Source organism: Sparus aurata, chromosome 3 (assembly GCF_900880675.1).
Source record: "Sparus aurata chromosome 3, fSpaAur1.1, whole genome shotgun sequence".
Lineage (NCBI taxonomy): Eukaryota > Metazoa > Chordata > Actinopteri > Spariformes > Sparidae > Sparus > Sparus aurata.
In genome coordinates this window covers 31,057,235-31,076,059 of record NC_044189.1, presented here as the reverse complement: position 1 = coordinate 31,076,059, position 18,825 = coordinate 31,057,235, and the positions used below count along the sequence as shown (strand labels likewise).

Below are 18,825 nucleotides of genomic sequence, written 5' to 3'. Positions count from 1 at the left end.
CTTGACGATTTCGAACATTAATCGTTTCTCATGGCCTTTGGGAGAGGGAAAATTAAAGGGGAAATGATGTGGAAAAAAAAAGAAAAAATTAAACATGCTAAACTATGTGAAATGATGTTTTGACATGAGGTGAATTATATGTTGAAGCTGCCTTGGTTTGTTATCTGTTAGAAACCTGTACAAATGTCAGTTGAAAATGAGTTGGTTTACTCATATTTAATTTACAGCGAAGTAACAGGATAAAAGTTAAGTTGCTACTGTAGAAGAGTTTAGTACCACAGAGTACTGTTGTTATGGTTATTGAAGGTGATTACTGAGAAAACTGTTTTGCTACTGTTAAACAATGTTGACAAGTTTGCACTATTTTTTACAGTCGGTGATTTGATTTAAGGTATTGAGTATTTCCTATTTACCAGTAAGCTTCTTGAACAAGGGTGAAATAGGTTGTGTATTCTGTTGCTACTTCACAGCCCTAGGGGTCGCTGTTGGTCACTAATGCTGCATTGACTGTGTGCTGTATGTGTTGATAGAAGAAGAATAAGTAACAGTAAAGAAGTTAAGTTCATGTTTGAGTCTGCCGTCTCATTCACTACTAATTATTACTACTGCTGCTCATTACACAAACCTACAACATTCTTCAAAAGCCCTTGGCCTTTAGATGGAAGTCAATGATATACAATGATGACTGTTTTCATTGTGTGTTATATTGCACACCATATACAGTACTGTGACTTCCAAAATTAAAAAAATGATTTTAAGTGACCACTGTAAAGAGCTCAACCCTGCAACAGGCATCAGATGACTTTGTGTCAGTGTTACAGTCCTAACATCAAACACAAGTTTTCTATTTAGTTCTTATTCTTATTCTTTTTATTAATTTGCTATTTGTTCCCTTATTACAATAGCGATAGCTGGAAAATAGACAGGAATGTTAAGAATAAGAGAGGGGGGACAACATTCAGCAAAAAGCCTTAGATTAGAATCTAATCCTAGCCACTGCTATGGACTCAAAATTTTGTGCATGTGGTGTAGGCTCTACCAGGTGAGCTACCAAGGCTTCCCAAACATGAGTTCTACACTGCAATAAGTCACTCCACTCCATTTCCCAGGGACCCACCTAAACGACCACCCCTGGCTCCCAGGGACTCACTCAAGAAGGGGCGGCAATAGCTCAGTCCATAGGGACTTGGCTTGGGGACTTGAAGGTCGCCGGTTCAAGTCCCACCTGGACCAAGAAAGAATGATGTGGACTGGCAGTTGGAGAGTGCTTGTTCACATCCTGGGCATTGCCAAGGTGCCCCTGAGCAAGGCACCGACCCCTAACACTGCTCATTGGGCGCCGTAGCATGTGTGGCTGCCCCTTCGCTCATCTCCTCTACACTGCATGTGTGTGTTTGTGTGTGCGCACCTGTGTAATGTGAGTGGAAAAAGGAATTTCCCAATTTGGGATTATAATAGTATATCAAAAAAAAAACAAAACCTATCAACATTGCTCCTTTAAGAAAATATAAAGAAGCTTGATCATGCAGTCTACAATGTACCGGACAGTTCCTTAAAGGAACTATGTTGCATACAAAATACAGAAAGAGTATGGGAACAGGGCACAGACATCCATTCACAACATTGTGACCTACAAGTGTACAGACAAGAAATGAGCACCTTTCAGTTCTTTCAATCTTGGAGTGTCTTTCTCCAGGTCAGCATCCTGCTCCTGCAGGGACCTGCACATCCTTTTATGGGTGAACCAGTGGAGTTTTTGGCATGTCAAGCTGCAGTAAGTTACCTTTAAGACATAGAAACAAAACATAACTTGGAAGAACATGGGGATAAGATGACATGTTTTCTCAAATACAGGCATGACCCAAATAGAGGCGCAGTAAAAAATTAAGGGTGGATAAGTATCGCCCTAGCCAAAGCAGACTGTCCTCATTATAATGAATGGGATGACCGGCATCATCACCCGATCCAATGTGAATCCAGCCTAATGGTAATTGCTCCTGTTGAGAAGGAGGTGCCGTGCAAAGTAGTTTCTGCCACAGGCACGTGCAGATATAAGGCCCTAGGGGTGCTTGAGCCCCTGCCCTTTTTGCCTCATATTAAAAAGTGCCCTTTCTGTGTGTTTTTTAATGAATAAATAAATTCCTGTTGTGCTAAGGGATGTCATAAAAAGGTAGAGGTAGGTAAAAAAAAGAGAGAGAGAGAGAGAGAGAGAGAGAGAGAGAGAGAGAGAAACCGCTGCCTCATCGTGAACTCCACCACGCATGTAGATGTGACGTGACAGTGGAGCGACTTGAACCTTTGTGAGTTATAAATCCATGAACATAACTTTCTTGTGGGGGCCAACACGTCACCTTCCACTTATTCGACGTGCTTAAATATGAGTCATATTTCAAAGAGCGTCCATTTGTCCTTGTTAAGCTAACTGCTTGTTAAAGCTAGGGTCCTTCTATCCTGAGAGTAGTCCATACATTATGTATTCAGAAAAAGGAATGAAAATAATCAGACCTCTGTGGCAGCTGCAGGACTGAGAAAAGCTGACCAATCCGTGCTATTCGTCCCGAAAATAGAAAATAGAAAAAACCAAACAGATGCCTTCATGTCTCGTTCTGCCTACGCCCCCCTCTGCCCCTCTCTCCTCCGCGCATACACACGTCACGTTTCACTTAGTGATGGGAACGGCAGTTCTTTTTACTGTACTGAATCTCTAGAATCCGTTCATTAAAATGATTTGTTCAAAAGATTCGTTCACCGAATCATTCAGTGCTCTCCATCTCCCTGAACTGATAAACAGCCAAACGATCCGTAATTCAGTTCATGATTCAGCCCTGAGGTTCACGTTCACTTACTGAGGGACGGTGCATTCACGGACTATAGTACACAATCATTTGCGGGAGACGCAGTGCTGCTTTGAGTGGTATACATGTACTTAAATTATTACACGGTGAAAGTGTCCTCTGTGCACAGTAAAATCACTTAACATGGTGCTACACAGATAGATACACTCGCAGCTGAGCTCAACTGAACTGAGAAAGGAACGAATCAGTTCATGAAGTGATTCCGTTCAGTTCGTTCACTTAAAAGATTTGTTCGTTCGAACGACACATTCGTGACCGACACAACAATAGTTTCACTGATGCCGGAAATATTCAGCACACTCCTCTAAAGAAATTAGGAGTTGCAGGAGAAGACGTTCATTAGGTTACAATGGCAGAGAAAATGCAGCCAGCGTTACTTGTAACAGCTCACCCCGCTAAAAAAGGCAAGGAAAAGAAAGCCTGAGGCAGAAAAGGCTGTGAAGAAAAAGGCTCTGGACGGAGCACTGACGGGATGGGGGGGGGGCACTTTCAGATCTTGGTAGCTCTCTTGCTAGCTCTCCAGGATTGTAGACCCTAGCTTTAATGAGAGTTAAGAATAATCTAATATTACAGCTGTCTGTGTCGGCTGTTTATCTTGCCACAAATCTTCAGCTTCTTCCAGATATTGAGTTTATTGTGACTTTACTGTTGTAAACATGCTGTTCCTATTCTTAGTTTTGTCACATTTTTAGATGTGTAGCATGTATTTCTAGTTTGCACTTACCCTCCAATAAATAGCCTAATAATTAACCAGTGTTTTATTGCTTTTAAAGAACTGCAGCTGAATTGCATGTCTTCCAAACCTCAGTCTCATGATAATGTGAATAAACTCATGTTGACAATAATTTGTTGACACAAAAGAAATGGCAATTGCATGTCACTCACAGCTACACAGGATACACAGCTAAGAATTTAGCTTTAGCTTTCTATAAGTACTTTGTTTACTTTACATTAATTGATCTACAGATTGTGTTATTATGGCCAGAAAAATAAATTGGCACGCGCTGTGCGCGTGCACGTACTACCCTTTTCTGACTTTGAGCCCCTGCCTCTCTATAACCATGTGCACGTCAGTAAATGCAGCCCAATAGTGCCTTCGGCCACCACTACAGATGTCCCCCTATACCATAACTGCTCTCACGAAGTCCTTCTCTATCATCCATGCTCTCTGCGTCCTCCTTTGTTCACCCAGAGGAAAAACAGGTGGAGTACCAAGATGCATACCAACACCTGTGTTTTCCTCAGGGGGAAGAGGGCTGTCCTAACAGTAATTTTTTGTTACCCTGGATCATAACAGGCCATGAATTGCTGCTGGATAACCGTTTTGTTTCCTCAGTGGTCACACACATACGTGCATGCGTGCGTACGTGCGTGCATGCGTGCGTGTGTGTGTGTGTGCGTGTGTGTGTGTGTGTACAATCTTTGGAGGACAAAGGATAAAGGTGTGACCCATTGGATGCTTGGGTGAAATAGACACATCCTGTACTTTTGGACCAAGAGGAGCAAAGTACATCGAAAAGGAAAAGATTACTCTCCCAATCAGGGTAATGGTAAGTTGTCCACTGACACACTCACATATTTAGTGTGTTAATATACTAACAAAACTGTAATATGTGTAACATACAAGTGCCACAAGATGGCAGTGACTTTTTCACAATAAAAGTCTTAAAGTATTTGTATTACGTATTAGAAAGGATGGGATTCAGCAATGAAATACTAGAGGGCTCTCAACCTCAAATGGATACAGGAACTGTGGGTATAATGTAGAAAAAATTAACAATGCAAATGGGAGCCGATCAGAAAACTAGGAGGCTTAGTACTAAAATATGACTGGCTATACTTTTCAAACTGAGGGAATTAAATACAAAGGACCATATAAAGTATAAGCCTGTTTCAAATCTAATACAGATGGTAGCTCTTAACAGACTTAGACTTACTGCTTTACAAAGGGAGCACCTTTTGTCTGCTCCCTTCTCCCCACATGCAGCACAGTAATCAGCATCTACAAACGCCATCTGACCTGTCAGGGCCTGGGTCAACACGGAGAACGCTGTTGGTTCATTGCCCTGGAAACAAGATGCAATGGTCTATTAAGGTAAAACAGTGATTAAAAAATAAGAATTTCTCCGCATCCTACAGTATAACACCTGCTATCGTCACCTGCTAATGACTGTGCTAAAATATTCCTCCTCATTGATTCCTTTTGCTTAAAGTTATATTTTTTGTACAACTAAACTTAAATTCTCTGATATCTTCTTCACTTACAATCTCTACCGGTGCAATGCTCCTCACCAGCTGCTGAAGGAGTGTGGCCTCACAGTAAGGAAACTTCTTGATGCAGTCCCGGATGAACTTCTCCTGGTACTGTGGAAAGCCATCACTGTCTCTCCCCCTCAACAAGCTAGAGCGCCGAACCATAAAAGCAGGTCAAGGAAAACAGATAAATGAAATCGCACTTATTATGACTGAATATGAATATTTGTAGTCTCTCTTTGGGCTTCTATCTATGGCCCAAAGAGGATGAACTTATTAATTGATCCTGGTGGCTACTTGACCTATTGATCCAGGACAGGCTCTCTCTTTTTTATTTTTATATTTGTTATATATTAACTTTTTTTTAGTTACCGAGTGGGGTCCCTACATTAGGTCAATGGATGACTTTTTCAAAGACTGGTATTGTGCTGGTGGACACATGGTTCTTCCATATTTGTACATTTGTGTTAATTTTCATGTTAACTAAATAAAGACTTAAATGTCATAAAATTATCAATTGATCTATTAGGCATGGACTGAGGTGGAAGTCAAAAGTACATGTCAATGTTCTAAAAATGATGGGAAGTTAGGTATTACAGTTTGGCAGTCTGATTTGGCCTAGTTAATGGAACAGTCGACCAAAAAATGGCCTTAGATGGCAAAGGCAGCTGGTTTTGTTTCTACCTCTTGAAGTATATTGGCAGTTATCAAACAACTTGGTTTGTTTCTGTTTCCCTCTACTTATTCTACTTGGTTGCAGGAATGCGTAACATAGACTTTACCGCCAACAAAGCTTTAGAAGCCCAGTTAATTGCTCCAAACCAGCTAATGGAGATGTGCTTAATTTATATTTTGTCTTTTCTTTTTTTTTGCAACATTTCGAAAGTTTGCTTCAAATTTGCTTTACAATTAGATGTAAACGGCTAGCAGGTGGAGTCCACCTACTAGCCGTTTACATCTTTAAGCCTTAAAGCATCCATCTCGGTCATAGTAGACCCAGATGGCTGCTAAAGAGGTCAATGTGTTTTCTGGGGAAACTACAGCTCATAAATCACCATAATCAGAAACAAGAAAAACTTATATTACCATGCAAGTTAACAGTTTAAATCATACTTGGTGAATGCAATTAATAAAGGCAAACAATTGAAGGCAGAGTAGGGTGGGTGTTTGCAAAAAAATGAGTGGTATCCATAATAATGCCTCCCTGCTGGGTAAATGCACAATCCAGACGAAAACATCTGGGTTATTTCTTCAGACTTTAGAAAGTAAATTGTTTTAAGATGCTAAACAGCTATGTTTATACACAAAAGGAAAACAGGTCTACAGTTTCAACTGTAATTATGTGGGTGCAATACAAAAGTTATAACTCTTAATAACTTTTTAGTCGTTTTATTATAATCTAATCACTACAATGACTTGATGCCATCATCTGTAGAAGGTGTAACCAACTGTAAAATGCTTTCTGTAAGTACTGCTAGTATATTCAAGGGACACACCCAGTCCAAGCCTTACCTCTTGACAAGTGCGTCCAACTTGTCATCTCGTTTCTGTAGGAAGGCCAGGCATTTCTGCAGCACACAGCTGATGTAGTGCATCTTCATGGCCAGAACCTCATTCATGTCTTGTTGCTTCACACACTGCTCACAGAGCAGATCCATCACCTGGTAACACTTTTCCAGAGCTGACACGTCAATCAGCACAGGGTTGTCCTTCACCAGCATGACTATCTGACAGATTTGAGACTTGGTTGGACAAATATTTCAGAACAGAGCTGTTCTGAGGGCAGATATACTATATTTGACTGACATAGAGCATCAAGTCAAGTAAAGCTTATTTATAAGTGCCAATGCAAAAAAAAAAAGTTGTCTCATGCTCAGGGGTGCAGATCCAATGTCAGGATTGAGGGGAACACACAAAAGGGATTTCTTTTTTTGCCCATATGCAACTCATACCATGCCACCATAAATCACAACTTCGTAGAGGCTTGCCATATCATTCAAAAAGTACTGCACAGGGAATCATTTATTGTGCTTACCTTTCTTGTTTATTTGTCCCAAACAGCCAACAACGCGTATCACTACTTACTCAATAATAATAATAATAATAATAATAATAATAATGATAATAATAATGATAATAATAATAATGATGATAATAATAATAATGATAATAATAACTAGAAACATTTGCATTTCCTACGAAAATACAGTGTAAATACTAAAAGCTGAAGTGATTTCGGAAATCTGCTGAATGTCCTGCCGAAAATGCATAAAACTATAGATTGAATGGCTGGGAATTTGCAGAAAAAGCCGAATTTTCAAAAGTTGAAAAGGCAGAAAGGCTTAAAAGTAATAGGTTGAATGGGCTAACAAAGGTGAACATTATGATAGCTGAACAGTTTATCTAGCTGAATGTAAAGCTGAATGTATGAAAAAGCTGAAAATGCAGAAAGATGAATATTTGAAAAAGCTGAAAAGGCAGAAAGGCTGAAAAGTAATGGGCTGAATAGGCTTTAAAAGTTGAACATTTCTAGAGTTGAACATAAATCTGAATATTTGAAAGGGTTGAAAAGGCCTGAAAGCGGAATATTGAATAAGCTGAAAAGGCTTAAAAGCTGGAAAGTAAGAGGGCTGAAAGAGCTTAAAAAGGTGAACGGTTTGATACCTGAATAGTTTCTGTAGCTGAATATAAAGCTGAATGTTTGAAGGAGCTGAAAAGGCAGAAAGATGAATATCTGAAAAGGCTGGAGAGTAAAGTTAAAGATAAACATTTTGATAGCTGAACAGTTTCTTTAGCGGCTCATATAACTGAATGTATGGAAAAAGCTGAAAAGCCAGAAGGATGAATATTTTAAAAAGTTTAAAGGATGAGGGCTGAAAGAGCTTAGAATGGTGAACATTTTGATAGCTGAACATAAAGCTGAATGTTTTAAGGAGCTGAAAAGGCACAAAGATGATCATTTTAAGAAGCTGACGAGGCAGAAAAGCTAAAGAGGACTGAAAGGGGGCTGAAAGAGTTTAAAAAGTTGAACATTTTGATTGCTGAACATGAAGTTGAATGTTTGAAGGAGTTGAAAAGGCAGAAAGATGAATATCTAAAAAGGCTGAAAAGCTGTAGAGTAAGAGGGCTGAAAGAGCTTAAAAAGGTGAATAAAGGCTGAAAAGGCTAAAAAGCTGTAGAGAAAGAGGGATGAAAGAGTTTGAAGAGGTGAAAAAAGGTTGAAAAGGAGAAAAGTTAAAGGCAGAAAGAGCTTAAAATTGCTGCACACATGGTGGAGAAGAAGCAGAGCCAAAGATGAAAATGTCCCTATTAGAATGAATGGGAAACCCCTGCGATTTTTGAAAAAACTGTAACGGTTATCACCAAAATATTTATATATTATAAAATTGGAATGGTGTCTGTAGCTCAAAAGAAAGATGAATATTTTAAAAAGCTGAAAGGGCAGAAAAGCTTAAGGGGGCTGAAAGAGCTGAAGAAGTTGAACATTTTAATTGCTGAACATGAAGTTGAATGTTTGAAGGAGCTGAAAATGCAGAAAAACGAATGTCTGAAAAGGTTAAAAAGCTGTTGAGTAAGAGGGTGGAAAGCAGCTGGAGTTCTTTTCGCTCTCGGGCTTCTAAATCCAAAACTGTAAGTCCTACATCTGAAATAAGACCATCAGCTGAATGCCAACAAGATTTCCTACATTTCTTTGCATATAATGTCTATGTCAAGTAAAAGATGTGGGATCCAAATCAAGCTGAAGAGAATTTTTCTTTCGTTTTTCCAGCTGCTCTACACTCTGGGGTGTGGCAGTTGATGATGTCATGCACTCTAGCTCACGCAATACACACCCATTATAAAATTAAAAAAAAAAGCAAAAAATCCTTAAAACTAGAATTATGATTATTTCAAAACCGTACAAGATTTTAAAAAACTGAATACGGGTCCAATAGTTCAAGATCTTGTGACTCTTTTTAAGCTCAAGGTATGAGGGACAAAAAGAGGTTGAAAGTCGATGAGTTTTGAAGAGGATTTGAAGATTTTCCCATTTACTTCAATGTTAAATTGTTTTTGGAAAAAGCTACATTTCTGAAAAGGTTGAAAGGTTAAAAAGAACATTTTGATAGTTGAATGGTTTCTATAGCTGAAGGTATGCTGAAGTTGTAGCAGAATGAAATTTGAAAAATTCCCCGTAAGGATGAATGGGAAAACATTTGCAGAAAAAGCTTAATATTTCCAAAAGTATAATAGATAGAAATATAAACAATAAACAAAACTATAAACAATTCTCTCTCTCTCACACACACACACACACACACACACACCTAATTATATTGTAATCACGAGAAAACGATCTTTGTTATATTGAGTTAACGAAATAATTAATCTGTTATCACAAGAACACAATCTTTTTTATATCGAGATAACGAGATAATAAGTCGTTATCACGAGATAACAGTGAATAGAAAAAGGAAAAATCCATGGCCGTTCTCGGCTTCCGTACAGATCCCCAATTCTTCTCACCATCTTCCTTTTCTCCCAGTGTATGGGTCTACTTTATGCATGATTAATTGATATGGATGAATATCAAAATATAAAGCCCTAACCAAGTTTTGTAAACTAACTGATCATGTTACCCATACCCATTCATTTGCATTGTAGTGGAGGACACCAGAGATGGAATGTGGAGTCAGAAGCCCTTTTTAGATAGAAAAGGCAGCACAGTTGCTCCAAGGTAAGGGCGGCAATGTGACGTGACGTGAAGCTCGAAGTTGGGCTGTGAACAGTGACAAAGAATTTGTCTTCAAAATAAGAGCTTTACATTGCACCCCATTGGAGTTTAGAACTGGGTTCTTAGCGGGGGGCTTTTAATTTGAAAGTAGTGACCATTCCTAGCTTACCGCTACAACAACAAGCGAACAACGAAGACAGCTACAGAGACCGAGGAGACGCTAGCATCTCCTGGATCTCAGCGGCTGTCCAGTTGCTCATCTTAATGTCCGCGGGTGAAATGATGGACTGACTGCTGTGATCAGCTGATCAGCATTCTTGGTTTTAAAACTCCCCAGGTGTGGGTCGCACAACACTGGAGGTCATCGACACCTCCGCCCATCTCATGCAGGGGCCGGCACATTGACGCCTCGGATTTAGATTGCAGGCGAGGCGGAAATAAGTGTACCTTCCGAGGCTGCAAATCGGCAACCAAAACAGACTCCCAATTTGCTGGCCTATGTCTCAAACCGCGGACCGAGCAGCCAAACAGATGGGCAAATTGGCGGCTTGCTGCCCTGTCTAAAAACGGCTAGTAACATATTTGTCAAACATTTTTTGTTCCACCATTTCAGTTATTTATTTATTTTAAATGTGAATCTAAAATGTGAAGAATGTGATGTCTGAAAATACATTTGTTCAATTTTGAATAAATTAGGGTATTATTATTGGGGGGAACAAATCATGTTTTTCAGAAATTTGAGAGGGACATGTCCCCCCCCGTCCCCCCCGGGATCTGCACCCATGCTCATGCCACTTTTCAATAAAGTCAAGGCAAGTTTTATTGTCAACAAAACATTTCTGGATCCTCACAGCAAGATCAGTCGGAATGGTAGTATTTGGAGAGCCTAATATTTTCTGAGGTGGAACACAGCATTCTCACTGATAAGGTTTTATGGGAGGCACAAGGCTCATTAGCCTGTGAGTAATCCGGCATGCTTTAGCTCAGGAGCAGCTCTCACCTTGACCGGATTCAGGTTGGTGGTCATGATGATCTTGTGCAGGGGTCCTGCGAGCCTCGGGGGTAGCTTGGGCTCTCTCTCCAGTCCCTGTGGTCTGGTGTAGTACTCCAGCCTTGCCCGTGAGAAGAAGTTGTTGATCACTGTAACACAGTCATGCTGGCCTGAAAAGAGAATTTACGGGTTAAGATATAGCACCTGCACCGAATAACTTGCAGTATTTGCCTGTCTCACCTACAAAAGCTGCCATCTGAGCAGCAGTGCGACCCACAGAATTCACCATGTCCGTCTCTGCTCCTGCATCAAGCATCATAAAGGTGATGTCTGTCTTTCCTGCAAGACGAGGAAACAGCGGTTTGATATTTAGAGACACAACACTACAATGCACCAACAATGTCTAACAATATCTAACCTAAAATAATGTAACAGATTAATTTATAAAAATTCAATAGAACCTTACAAAAGATGCAGCAAAATTGAGTGACACACATAGTTTTACCTGACAAGCCAGCAAACATGAGAGCAGTGTATCCATATTCATGTTGGTTGCAATTAACATCGGCCCCATGCTGCAGTAGCAGGCGACACAGGTCTGCCTTGCCCTTATAGGCTGCATGCATCAGTGGAGTCATACCATTCTTAAGAAATAAAGTGGGGTGGGGTGGGGGGTGGGGGAGGTAAGAGTTAGTATAAGTATATGTATGTCTTGTATTTCCTTGAAACAGATGAAATATGCCTAGCCTAACATGGATGCTACATGAAGTGATCCGATAATATGTCAATTTACATCCAGGACATTATGGACATATGTTGTGACTCTCAAAAAAATGTTTTCACGCTACAGGCACTTCTTTCAAAGTGTAAGCTTATGGAAAAAGAAATCTTTTTGGGCCCCACCTGGCATTGTAACTACACGGTGGGGGCCTCTGTAAATGATAGAAATTCAATCAATATCATCATCACTGGAAATGATGATGAATGTAAATAAAATAGCAGGCAAAATTTGATGAGGCCCGTCAGTTCAGTTTTTTATACACATTTTCTGTAATGCTGTACAAAATGTTGTAAAATTTGGAATTAAATTATTTAATTTGACTGCATTTACTTGAAACTGACTTAGTTATTCATTTGTGAATGTGTGTGCCTTACGTCACAGACACAAGACCTTTAGTGTCTGTTTTGTGGTTAGAGGTGACTGTGTGGGCAGTGATGTGAAGCCCTTTAACCACACCTGATTCTGACAGACAGGCAGTCTGAAGGACTCTGTGAGCTACATGTAGTGGCGTGATGCTATTATCAAACACCTTTGAGGGTTGCGTCTACCTCTCAAGAGTCTTTTCCATATGTCTCCATCACAATGGATAACATATGTTTCAGTGACATAACTGTTGCATTATGGGTTGAGGAAATGCTCTGTTGGGGGTCAGGGGTGGGTAAAGTCATAAGCAACATGAGCCTCCCTGTAATTTTGTATCACTTGAGCACCACAACCCAATTGCCACAAAAATATAACATTTCAAAAGGGTCAGAGCAGAGTTTTCGCAACCTTGGGTTTGGGCTCATATCATAAGCAGACAGGACACATACATTTAGTGTGTATATGTTTGCACAAAAAAGGCTCTTTATTATTTCCATATTAAAAATCATGGTGTTGGCAGACTGACACTTGTTGGAGGTGCAGATTTAAGGATGTAAACCTGGAGATCAGATTAAATATTTAAAAATAGGAGTTTGACAAAACTGAAAAAATCCTACCCCACTTACTATTGTTTTTGAATGTTGAAAACTTCAGAGAAAGCTACTGGGACTTTTTTGACCAATATAAATGCCTGATTATAGAATACTAAAACTGCATCAAAACTCAGTCAAGCAATTTCTTTTTTTCAATTTCCATACCTCGTCCAAACAGTCGACTCGTACTTCTTTGCTTGCAAGCAGCTGGGCAGCCTCCTGTACATCACCTGTAGAAAAAAATCGCCGTATAAATGTAGCTGATGGAGACCATATAGGCAATATATAGGAAACAATAGAGGAGAGACTTTAAAAAATGCATCTATGACTTTTTTTTAAGTTTTATTTTATAGGGCTGCCATCCTGCTAATTTCCAAAAAGTTGAACGTGGCAAAAAAGAAAGAAAAAAAAAATAGGGATGGATAATGGATGGATGGATGGGTATTTAGGAAATGTACTTCTTTTGTTATTTAGACCAAAAACACTCAAACCAACAGAAGAATAGTGCATCAGAAAACAGGCAATTCTAATAACATGTTCCAAAGTGGGAAGTTAATCCCAACCTTTATTCTTACCATTATAATAACATACATATACATGTTTTAAAACATTTTTTAAAACTGGTTTGTGTTTGGAAATTGCTTCAACTCCACATTTGAATTGTTTCACAGTTTTACACCAATAATTGGTACAGAAAATGTTTTGAGTGTTGCATGGCCAGAGTTTTAAGATTGCTATTATTATTATTATTATTATTGTTATTGTTGTTGTTGTTGTTGTTAAAATAATAATAAGGACAATAATAATAATGATGATGATAATAATACATTATATAGGAAACTAAGGTTATATAAAACCTTAATAAATAATCATTCCGTCAGTCATCTAGTCTTGGAAATTTTTGCATGCTCAGCTGCCCTGTTGTGAGTACAGTCTAGGTTACACTGAAATTATTTAGCTGGATTAATTGAAAACAGCCTATTTTACATTTAAGTAATGCCAAATTACAAAAATAATTTTAGGAATTATTTACAAATGACACACCAAACTACATAATTACCATGGTCTTATCTCTCAAATGGTCTTATCTCTCAAATTAATATTTACATGGTTCTGTAAACAGAATATGATGTATGAATACAAATATGGCATTAACAAAGATTTCACCATTAAAAATTACATTTCGGGAATAAAAATTAATAAGTGAGTGAGAGAGTGAGTGAGTGGTGAATGAAGAAAGCTAAAAGTTTTACCTTACAGGCCTTCTACTTACCAGCAGCAATAACTTGCAGAATCCTTCTCTCAGATGCCGACAGATCTCCTCTCTGAGGTGCAGCCATCCTGTCTGATCTGCTCTGATTAACCAGTCACAGTTTACAGGAGGACTGATGAACTACAGTATACAACTGAGCCATCGCTGGAACATACCACTATACCAGACACAGAGGGAGACACCTGTTTCCTGCTTTGTATACCCTTCTCTGACTAGTCACTTTGACAATTGTGTAAAAAAAAAAAAAACTCCACTGCAATAAAGTGTCAGGTCAGCCCTGGCCGCTGTGCAGCACACTGACGCCCCTGAGCATGGAGCAGTTCAGACAGAGAGTCAAGATTATACATTTGAAATATAGAGCTTATAAAACATAGTGCCTCATTATACATAAATGGGGCACTAATGTATGTAGTTTTGTAGAAGAAATTCAAACTCAGATTTTTGACATTCATAATATTAATGAGATAATGATACACTGAAAAAAGGATTTTGTGGTGTAGTAATATTTGTTAGGTTAACTGTCACAATTTTTATTCTCTAATTGTAAGTATCTACGGAAGCGCATTGCATTCACTGGATAAAAAAAAATAGACACCTTATCTCGTAATAACGAGAAAAGATCTCGTAATTACAAGAAAAGATCTCGTAATTACGAGATCAGGATCTCGTCATTATGAGAAAAGATCACGTAATTATGAGATGAGGAAAGGTGTGTAGTTGACTGTGTTCAAGCCAGCCGTGGTTCGCGTTTGCTTGGTCACATCAGCCGCACCGTTTCTTTTTTTCTAGTGCGCGAATCTACTATACTTTATGGTAATTGTACTGAAGCCGCTCTGAAGAGCTGCTGGTAGTGACTGTGTGGGTCAGACCATAGACTGCAGTCTCACAGTCAGACCCATAAAGCATACGAGGATAAGGATTTTGACAGAGGATTACTTAAATAGTACACAGTAGAAGTACTTCATTATAGTTACACATAGGCCTGGGCGATAAACCGAAAATTTACCTATACCGAAATTTACTACGATAACCGACGTCATTTTGGCCATGTCGGTATATTCGGTGTCATAGGCATAACATCCACTAGGGACAGGGGACATGTTAGGTCCACTTGATTAATCTACCCCGGCGTATACCGATGTGCTTATTTTACATTAATTTGATGGCAAACTCCGCCCGCCGATGCGACCCCAGCTATGCCAGGTTAGTAATCAAGTGAACCCACTCTCGCTGTGAGTCGCGGACAGTTTGTGTAATGATGCTGCGTTCAAAGGCTGCAACAGGCCACTGTCTTCGGCCGGGCCGTCCATTGATCAAACATTTGTGTTTTGTTTTTTATTAACTCAAAATAATGACTGTATTTACAGCTAGAAAGCGCGCATCTCTCTCCTCCCTCCATTGTTGTTTGCATTTGTGTCTCTGCGTGGTCTGACACGTGAGTGTCCTCATGCTGGAAAACGTGACTTCTCGCGTACGTGACGTCACTCCCCGAGACGCAAGAAGAAAGCAAAAATATATATTTTTTACTAAGGAAAATTACAAAACTAGTAACACGTTACCTGCATCACTGATTGTGTAGCTTACGTGCAACATGGAGCATGAAGATGTAAAGAAAAAAATAAAAACAGTAGAATGAAGTTTGAGCAGGTTTGGAGGAAAGTCGGAGGTGTGGACCCATTTTAAACAAGTCGTGGGCCGTGATAATAACATTTGTCGGCTTTGTCGAGTGCATTAAGTGCGGCACTTGTTGCATTATTCATTAAGATTTCTGTAGTTTAAACAACTCGCAATTGTAGTCGAGAACGTCAGTTATAACAGCCCACGTATTAAACTGTTGTCGGGTTTAAATCGGTCTCGGGCTCATAATTACATTCAGTGTGTCGGGCCGGGCTCGGACACAACGCGCACGGGCTCGGGTCGGGCTTGATTCTAAGCTCTACTCGGGTCCAGCCGCGACTTTACTGAGGTTCACCCAGTGTGAGCAGCAGGAGGACGGTCAGCTCACCTCCCAGAACATGGCACTGAATCGCTGGAAACTGATTTAGGGACTGTCATCAAATTACTTAGCATAAATATATTAATACAAAATAATTGCAGTTCTTTCAATATCTTCCATGTCATGGGGCCCAGTGACTCCAGCAGCAGATTGTATTAGTAAACTGGACGAATGAGACAGTTATGTTTATTGTACTCTAGTGCTTCCTCTATTTTATATGAATATTAATATGCAGAAATCTTGTTTTTTTCTCTCAATAGCTTCCATGTCATGTGACCCACTGACTTCTGAAACAGATTCTGTGTCTATCAAAAATATATAATAATAAAGAAAATAATGGTAAAAAAAAGTTCTCTAATGCTCAAGAGGTCAACATATTATTAAGCAGCAAAGTCAACTTCTCTACTATTTTGTCTCATGTCTTAGATTATGATTCTGAAGCCCTCAAAATGTTTATTTATTTACATCCAACCTCTTCCACCACCTGCAGTACAACCACATGATTCAATTCGAAGAAATAAAAAAAAGCGAGAAGCTTAGAATTTGTTTATAAGGGACTGTATATTTTATACTTTTAAACCTGTTCAGTTGCTGTTCAATCGTGTGCTTATCAATTGTTCTTAACTACTAAATAAATAATATAAATCTTAACTACAATGTAGTTTTACAGTCCTTTAAAGTGGCATTTCTGTAAATACACAGGATTTTTTTCCCCTTTTTTTGGGTGCGACGGGGGGGGTTACTTATCGTTCATTTATCGTTATCGAGGTGAGTTGCTCAATATATCGTGATAGTGATTTGAGGCCATATCGCCCAGCCCAAGTTACACAAGTATTCTAGGAAGTACTTAGTTCAGCAGTATATGAATCTTGGTCTACTTATGGAAAATACGTTGTTTAATAACACGTAAAGGTTGGGCAAAATATCCTTATTCTTTTTCTCTATTAAGGATCTTGACACAGGATTACTCGAAAAGTACACAGTAAAAGTACTTGATATTATGCATGCAAGTAGTCTAGGAAGTGCTAAGTCCAGCAGTTTATGAATCTTGAACTACTTATGGAGAAAAGTTTTTTGTTGTTGTTGTTGTTTTTTCTCACGTCGTCCTTTACTTTGAAATCTGGATACCTTTGTGATACCTGCAGTTTCTTACTGGATTACGGGAGTATTTACTGTAAAAGTATGATCTCATAATTATGAGATCTTTTCTCATAGTTATGAGATCCGGATCTCATAATTACGAGATCTTTTCTCATAATTACGAGATCCTGATCTCGTAATTATGAGAAAAAACAAAAACAAAAAAAAACTGTGCAGCATGCTCTCCTCTGTTTCGGTCTGGCCACAGCACGTCATCCACATCACAAGCCATGTTTTCCCTGGCCAAGCAGCAAGAGAAATATCGCCTAGCATGGTGAATCCAGCCATGAAAAGCACCAACTGCTATATATCCACATGCGTCTTCCATAGCTTGGAGAAGGGGGTTTGTTTTTTTTACTGTAACTGTATACAGTAAATTCTTCTGTTGTTTTGTATGTAGACCGTATATTGTTGTATATGCAACTTTGTGTTGGTTGGGATGTACACTGTGTACATTGTTTTGTGGGAAAAATAAAATAGATCTGTTACCGTGTATTTGTGTGTTCTGACTATAAAAACAATATTCTCAAATATTTTACAACACACTTATGTATGTACTGACTGTAGTAAGTGTAACTGAACAAAAAAGGCCTAAGTCAATATGATGAATGAAGAAGAAGTGTTGTCCATTCATCATAGTGTTTTACATTGAGCACATCAGTGTTCAACTGGTTCTTATAAATGTCTATTCATTTGATGGTTTGCATGTGTCATTTGAAAACAAAATACCATTTTGAGAAGAAATAACATTGTTTTAAATGTAATGTTTCATTTTGCAGGAGAATTGAGGGGTTTTGCCCATTGTGTGTGTGATTTTTGATTTGTGTGTAGAGTTCTGAGAGTATGAGGCATGCTTTCAGAAAATGTGATAAAACAATCGAGAAAAACTGTAATAGTTACAGTGGGGCAGACATCTCACTTCAGTGAGCAATGAGCGATGCATGGCAGTGTTAGGCACAGACTATGCATGGGGTAGACATAAGATGACTGGGATATATAAATGCATACCATTTAGCAGGACAGGGGTCATAGGGTCACTTCTGAGCAGTCAACAATGGTGTGGTGGTTGTTAATGAAAAAGTGTGGGTAATGAAGAATGTGCATAATGAAAAGTGTGAATCCTAACAACATACAAAACAACAGAAGAATTTACTGTACACAGTTACAATAAAAAAAAAACTGTGCAGCATGCTCTCCTCTGTTTCGGTCTGGCCACAGCACGTCATCCACATCACAAGCCATGTTTTCCCTGGCCAAGCAGCAAGAGAAATATCGCCTAGCATGGTGAATCCAGCCATGAAAAGCAACCAACTGCTATATATCCACATGCGTCTTCCATAGCTTGAAGAAGGGGTATACGCATTTGAGGATTTTGTTCATACACTTTCCATCTCCAGGCAGAAAATAAATTCTCAATAGGATTGAGGAATGGAGAAAATGAAGGGAGATAAACAACTATAAAGCGTGGGTGGGCAGTGAACCAGTTACGAACCAGAGCAGCCCAGTGGAAACTTACGTTGTTCCAAATGACAACATACCTGAGCTGATCTGGTGGAATGAGTGTGTTGTGTAGGGTGTCCAGGTGTTTGCCCATGTGATGAGTCAGTACGCATAGTAGGGCAATTAACTTTAGAATTTTGAATGACAGTGTGTTCCTTGTGAAAACAAGAGATTTTCTCCATGAAAATTGTGCCAAATGCAGAGAATTGTGTGTAGTGTTTTGAAAAAAGTGTGTTTTAGAACTGCAATTTGAGTGTAAAGCAGGAATTGTGCTTGTAGTTTAGCAGAATTGGTTCAGGGGGTTGGTGCATGAGTTACATGTTGTGGTCATTGTGTCTCAAGTACCAATTTTTGTGTGTAAACAAT

The 18,825-nt window shown here is 39.1% G+C and overlaps 1 protein-coding gene across 2 annotated transcripts in view; it reads right to left on the bottom strand.

The window, feature by feature from the left end:
- The window catches only part of LOC115579511 (ankyrin repeat and MYND domain-containing protein 2-like), a 30,153-nt gene extending 16,096 nt beyond the window's left edge, over positions 1-14,057 (bottom strand). Inside the window, exons 1-9 of one of the 2 annotated variants that reach the window (XM_030413084.1) lie at positions 13,824-14,057; positions 12,716-12,780; positions 11,319-11,457; positions 11,054-11,152; positions 10,823-10,983; positions 6,621-6,835; positions 5,148-5,256; positions 4,793-4,921; positions 1,660-1,783 (exon numbers count right to left, since the gene is read on the bottom strand). In XM_030413084.1, coding sequence (XP_030268944.1) covers positions 1,660-1,783; positions 4,793-4,921; positions 5,148-5,256; positions 6,621-6,835; positions 10,823-10,983; positions 11,054-11,152; positions 11,319-11,457; positions 12,716-12,780; positions 13,824-13,890 — 1,108 coding nt within the window. In that variant the 5' untranslated portion in view covers positions 13,891-14,057. Of the gene's footprint in view, positions 1-1,659; positions 1,784-4,792; positions 4,922-5,120; positions 5,257-6,620; positions 6,836-10,822; positions 10,984-11,053; positions 11,153-11,318; positions 11,458-12,715; positions 12,781-13,823 lie in introns of both variants that reach the window. The other variant, XM_030413083.1, reaches the window with a different exon arrangement.
- Positions 14,058-18,825: the final 4,768 nt, after the last annotated feature.